At 37.6% G+C, this 6271-nt stretch overlaps 2 protein-coding genes across 2 annotated transcripts; both read right to left on the reverse strand.

Moving 5' to 3' along the window:
- Positions 1-916: 916 nt before the first annotated feature.
- Positions 917-2432, reverse strand: LOC106675214 (heat shock protein 30). Its single transcript, XM_014409315.4, has one exon. The coding sequence runs from the start codon at positions 2320-2322 to the stop codon at positions 1711-1713; it is 612 nt and encodes a 203-aa protein (XP_014264801.3). The 5' UTR covers positions 2323-2432; the 3' UTR covers positions 917-1710.
- Positions 2433-3920: 1488 nt separating this feature from the next.
- On the reverse strand, positions 3921-4762 carry LOC106675223 (heat shock protein 30-like). The gene has a single exon (XM_014409331.4). It carries the CDS (start codon positions 4643-4645, stop codon positions 4001-4003), a length of 645 nt encoding a protein of 214 aa, XP_014264817.3. The 5' UTR covers positions 4646-4762; the 3' UTR covers positions 3921-4000.
- Between the last annotated feature and the right edge of the window lie 1509 nt (positions 4763-6271).

A 6271-nucleotide genomic window follows, 5' to 3' on the forward strand; every position in this document is an offset into this window, starting at 1 on the left:
AAAGATGAACTTTAGCATTTCTTGAAAGATAAAATACTCAGTAAGAGTTTAAGTGCATTAATAGACACATTATAAATCAGCAGCATGGCACAAACAGCAGAGATCACATTTAAGTAAATATTTTCGCACTTGCAGTCTGAAATGTTTATGGATAACTCTTGTGTTTGGCGCGCTCGTCTCTTCTTTCTTCTTGATTATATTAGTAGCCCATTCTTGTCTGGTCTCAGTTATTGATCTTAGTACTAATAGGCAGACAGTGGCTTCAGAGTAATGCATTTGGAGGAGTCCATCCAAAGAAAAGACAGGAAAGATTGTTAAGATGATGAATACTAAACACAAAATATATATTTTTTAAAACATTGTATAAAAACAAACACCCTAATTGTGTTTATGTGTACACATATACATTTATATGTGTTTATATGTGTGCTTTTGTTGAGATGATACTCAGATTAGATCTGACAATATTAGCTCATGATAGTTTAGACAGGCATCTAGTGTTGCAGTGACGCAAATGAAGGCAAGTTCCTGAAAACACAGGAGTGATGATTTAATGTTAGTAAGCCTGAGTAACAGCCCCACCCAGTGAAGCTCTGTGGTAGTGACCAGAAGGTTCCTGCTGAATTTTGACCTCTTTTAGTTATAAAAGAGGTCAAAAGACGATAAACAGTCCTATTTTTGAGAAAGAAGAATGACAGAAGGGATAAGTCAAGAGAACAGACACTTGAACATTGTTGCATCTCAACAATGCTGATAATTTATGATTCTGTGTGCTTTAGTATTTTTTATCTGATAATGAATAAATATCATAAAAGCTAAACTGTGTGTTTTAAGTCATTTTGTTAAAAAAATTGCCTTGCCTGAATGCATAGAGGTGACATTCCAGTGAATACATAATCGTTAATATAATTCTGAAATGACAGATGTTTTTTTCCTTGTTTTTTTTATTTTTGTGTGTTCTTTGACCACAGTGGAGAATACTTCTATATTTATATATTAGTATTCTTTTTAGTACTAGTATTTTAAGTGGAAATTGATCGCGCATAGGAAAAAAAGGCACAACGTTACAGACAATACATCCTTGATTATTTGTGTACATTGATGACAGTATATTTCAAGTAGTCCTGTAACCTTCTTTGTCAGGAAGAACATCTGTACATGAAGAAAAGAACCCTCATCAGCTCAGTAAAATCAAAAACTGTGTGTAATTCTTAGAAGGTCAATATCAAGGTTGCTTTTGAATTTACAGATGTATGCTCAAGACGTTTATTAATGCAGCTTTCATGGAAAAACGTAGAATAAAAATATTTGTAAAACATAAATTTTGATGGAAGAGGAATAATAAACGCACTGTCTAGAATTTTTGGTACAGATTGTTTTAAATAAACTTTAAATAAAGTCAAATTGGGGAAACACTGTACACCAAATAATTACCTGTATTACAAAATCCAAACAAGATATTCAAAAATAAGTCTTTGATCCAACAGGAATAGTCAAGTGAAGTTTGTATTCCTGATGAACCGTCACCTGTGGTGATTTTTTGGGTATTGCAATTAAATGGAAATGCAAACCTATAATCTGAAGTAAAAGCTTATTACACATTTATATATTTTACATGTTTTTGTCACTGAGGCAGCCTATCAAATAGTTTCACAGAAAAGAAGTCAGACATGATGGATGAGCAATTGACGAGTGATGTCATTAGTCCAGTCAAACAGCGTGTGTCTCTGTCCTGCTGTCTTCTGCCTGTGAACACACACTCTGCTGTGCTTTGTCCTCTGAGCTCCTCTTGATAGTCAGCTCTCTCTCAGCCTCTTCAACACACGGAGCTTTGGCTGCCTGGATGTGGAGCTTCCCATCTGGAGACAGGTGGCAGGTGATGGCTTGATGGTTCAGTCCTTCAGGCAGATCAAACTCCTGTCTGAACTCCTGCAGTCTGTAAGAGTACGAGCCTTTCCCATCCTCCTGCTTCTTCTCTGTCTTGCCACTGACTCTCAGCTTCCTGCCCACCTGCCTGACAGACAGCTCCTCTGGGGAAAAGCCTTGAGTGTCCAGCATCAGAGCAAACTTGTCTCCCTCTTTCTCCAGCTGGACGGCAACTGGCTGCACAGCCATGCTGCTTTGGAAAGGATCTGTCTCCTCCAGGATCCTGTGTTGAAGTTTATCCATCAGCTCCAGACTGCTGCACAGCTCCTGTAGGTTTCTCTGCAGGAGATCCTGCTGGTAGAACAGAGGCTTGATCTCTGGCCACAGACTGCACACAGGCCAGTAGAAGTCCATGAATGGACTGAGTGCAGACTGGACTCCATGAGAGCACAGCATCTTCAGTGGGTTTAGTGTTGAGTCCTCTTCTTGTGAGATGAAACACTGTTCAGGTGTCTGTTGTCTTCTTGGTGTTGCTTGTCTTGCTTTCTGTCTCAGCAGTGAGACTGTCCCAGTTTATATATACTAAGTGGAGGAGTTCCAGAGTCTTCAGGAATGTTCTGGTCTTTGCCACAGATCTCCACTGGGTGGAGCTGTTTCCCAGGAACAGAACCTCACTTTTGCTGCTGGAAAAACTTAAATCCCCATCCATGACTTGAAATATGTACTATTTTCCCCCCAAATTTTCATTTGCTTTGACTGAGAAGAAAAACTATATCTACTAAACAAATATCTGATTCATGCTGATGAAAGACGAGCAGGAAATTGACCTCTTCTTCCTCAGCCCTCAACCTGCTCTCACCAAGACTGAAAAATACAAAAAATAAACTAAAGAACAAAACTCCGCATTACTTGAGAAGTATAATATAATACAATATTTACTGGAATATCCATTCTAACCATATATGCAGTGAATTTGTTTTTAACAAGTCCATTGATTTAAATACGAATTTAAATGCAAACATTGGAGGTAAGCCTTAGATGTACACCATTTCCCCAGAAGGGGTCCAGAATCTTCAGGAATGTTCTGGTCTTTGCCACAGATCTCCACTGGGTGGAGCTGTTTCACAGAACTTCTGACGTCACTTGTGAACTGAATGCACTTCATGTCTGATGTGAAAAGCTATTTGTCTACTGATCAAAAAATGTTTGGGTTCATGCTGATATTTTTTAAACACTAGTTCAAATCAATTTTATAATCCAAAACATATTATTAAAATCAAATAACATAAACTCCAAATTCTAAGAATGTGTAGAGAAACAGGTGAACATGTTTCAACATATAGCCATTACCACATATATCCACTAGGATGGGTTGTTTCTCAAGAGTGCCGAGTTCACTTAATAATTCTTAATAAGAATATGTTTTTGCAAATGTGTTTTGCTAACTTCAAATAGCATGATGTTAGTAATTATCACATGTGCAGTATATAATTGTTGTTAAATTATATGGTGAAATAGTCTGGCTTGTAAAATATTTGCTCAATTTATCAATACTTGGTACATTCTTCATGTTTGTTTGAAGGCTGTAACTTTCATTTGTTTAATAGATTACTGGAAATTGAAAAGCAACACACACACACAGAACTTGTGGAAACTAATTGCGCAGTATTTGATTTTTCTTACTTGTGAACTGAATGTTCTGTTGTTCACTTTGACATCGAGTGTTGTCACATTTTTGGAACAGACAATAAGATTGCATGAACTACTCTGAAACCACCTGGTCTATGAAGTGTTAACTCAGATAAAGCCAGGAGCTCATTCATCAAACCCAGATGGTGTTGAATTAAACAACAGTTTTCAGTCTGAACTACCAAATTCAATTTGTCCTCATTTGTTTCTATTTTTAAAAGCCATAAAGTTTAGAATTTTAGAGCTGGAGAACTTGGATGCATGGATCACAGGACCTCAATAAAACTCCTTCTATCCTCCTCTGTGCTTTTTTTCTTTCTTTTTTTTTAATGTAGGACTTAGAAAGAAAGACACAGAAAACATAGTTAAGCTTTGATAACATTTATTTCTCAACACATGAAAACTGAATGAATATCAATACAAAAACATTTATTTTACATTGGTATCATTTCATATCCATGTTTACAGGTTTGTCCTGTGTGCTGCTGTGTGTCTCTGTCCTGCTGTCTTCTGCCTGTGAACACACACTCTGCTGTGCTTTGTCCTCTGAGCTCCTCTTGATAGTCAGCTCTCTCTCAGCCTCTTCAACACACGGAGCTTTGGCTGCCTGGATGTGGAGCTTCCCATCTGGAGACAGGTGGCACGTGATGGTTTGAGGGTTCAGTCCTTCAGGCAGATCAAAATCCTGTCTGAACTCCTGCAGTCTGTAAGAGTACGAGCCTTTCCCATCCTCCTGCTTCTTCTCTGTCTTGCCACTGACTCTCAGCTTCCTGCCCACCTGCCTGACAGACAGCTCCTCTGGGGAAAAGCCTCGAGTGTCCAGCATCAGAGCAAACTTGTCTCCCTCTTTCTCCAGCTGGACGGCAACTGGCTGCACAGCCATGCTGCTTTGGAAAGGATCTGTCTCCTCCAGGATCCTGCGTTGAAGTTTATCCATCAGCTCCAGACTGCTGCACAGCTCCTGTAGGTTTCTCTGCAGGAGATCCTGCTGGTAGAACAGAGGCTTGATCTCTGGCCACAGACTGCGCACAGGCCAGTAGAAGTCCATGAATGGACTGAGTGCAGACTGGACTCCATGAGAGCACAGCATCTTCAGTGGGTTTAGTGTTGAGTCCTCTTCTTGTGAGATGAAACACTGTTCAGGTGTCTGTTGTCTTCTTGGTGTTGCTTGTCTTGCTTTCTGTCTCAGCAGTGAGACTGTCCCAGTTTATATATACTAAGTGGAGGAGTTCCAGAGTCTTCAGGAATGTTCTGGTCTTTGCCACAGATCTCCACTGGGTGGAGCTGTTTTACAGGATTTATGACATCACTTCTTTTCTGTGAAACTATTTGATTACCGCATGTATTTACTAATGTCCATATAGGCTGCCTCAGTGACAAAAACATGTAAAATATATAAATGTGTAATAAGCGTAAATGCTACATATTTCAGATCTGACATCAAGTTTTTATTGTTTACTTTGATTAAGTAAATATTCAGTTACATTATTTAAATTTTTGTTCAAATGTGATATTTAAAAAAAACACAACCAGAAATCCAAAATCCAAGAACGCCTAGATACTCTTTCACGGTAATTGCAGAACATAGTGCAGTTTGATGCATTTATCACATATAACCAATTTGTGGGGCTTTTTCTCAAGAATACTGACTTCAGTTAATGTTCAATGTAGGATCAGAACTGTAAATCTTTAACATACTTTATTAAATTGCTACAGTTGGCTGTTGATAATTATCAGATTTAAAGTATTTATTTATTTATTTATTTTCAGTCTCAGCTCAAATGATCTGACTTGTAAAATGATTGCGTGTATTAGCCGATACTTATTTTGTTCTTCATGTTTCTTTGAATTCTGTAGCACTGCATTTGTAAAATAGGCTGCTGGATATTAAAAAGCACAGCTCACATAGACCTTGTGGAAACTAAATGCACAGTTTTAAATTTTTTTTAACACCTGAGCTGATAAACGTTTTCTTGTTCACTTTGACATGCAGAGCTGTCATTTGTTGGGAACCAACACAAAATTAAAACTACCCACATGGAGTTAAATATTAAGTGGGTTTTTTTTTGGTCTGCACAATCAAATCCCATTTTTATTAATTTCTCCAGATTGACAGAAGAAATAAAACGATTAAATATGTCTGCTTTTTTCTTTAAAGAAACAACAATAATGTTTCTACAAGAATATGAATGTCAGACAAAGCCAAAATTAAAAGTAAAGAGAAAAATCAATTGAAATCATTTAATCTGTTCATTACTGTAAGACTGAATAAATATGTGTATCTTTAAATCTGTCAGACAAAAGTGTGTTTATCTTGAAGACCAAATGAGCAGTGAAATAATAATCATTTCTGAAATATCCCCTTAATTTAATTTAGCATCATGAGTAAATACTCAGAATGAATTTGTTCATTTCCATTAAATTGCTAAAGTGAAGTTGAGATTATATATCCATCACACAGCTTTTGTGTCTGCCGACAGCATACTCCAGCAAAAGAAGGACTTGTTTGACTGAACAGGTTTACAGTCAGTCGAAGAGCCAACACAGAGAAAGACAGAAGATCACTCAAGTACACAGTCATACCTTTGTCAAATTTAGAATCGCCAGTAAAGTTAACTTGCATGTTGTTGTACTGCAGGAGGAAGCAGCTGAACAGATCCGACATAGATTCAGTGAGAAACTACACACATAAAGTCCTGAACCAGCCAGCTGTAGA

This window comes from Maylandia zebra, linkage group LG7 (assembly GCF_041146795.1).
Source record: "Maylandia zebra isolate NMK-2024a linkage group LG7, Mzebra_GT3a, whole genome shotgun sequence".
Classification (NCBI taxonomy): Eukaryota; Metazoa; Chordata; class Actinopteri; order Cichliformes; family Cichlidae; genus Maylandia; species Maylandia zebra.

Coding starts and splice junctions, on each gene's coding strand:
- LOC106675214 (XM_014409315.4), bottom strand. CDS start 2,322: ATGCTGTGCTCTCATGGAGTCCAGTCTGCACTCAGTCCATTCATGGAC.
- LOC106675223 (XM_014409331.4), bottom strand. CDS start 4,645: ATGCTGTGCTCTCATGGAGTCCAGTCTGCACTCAGTCCATTCATGGAC.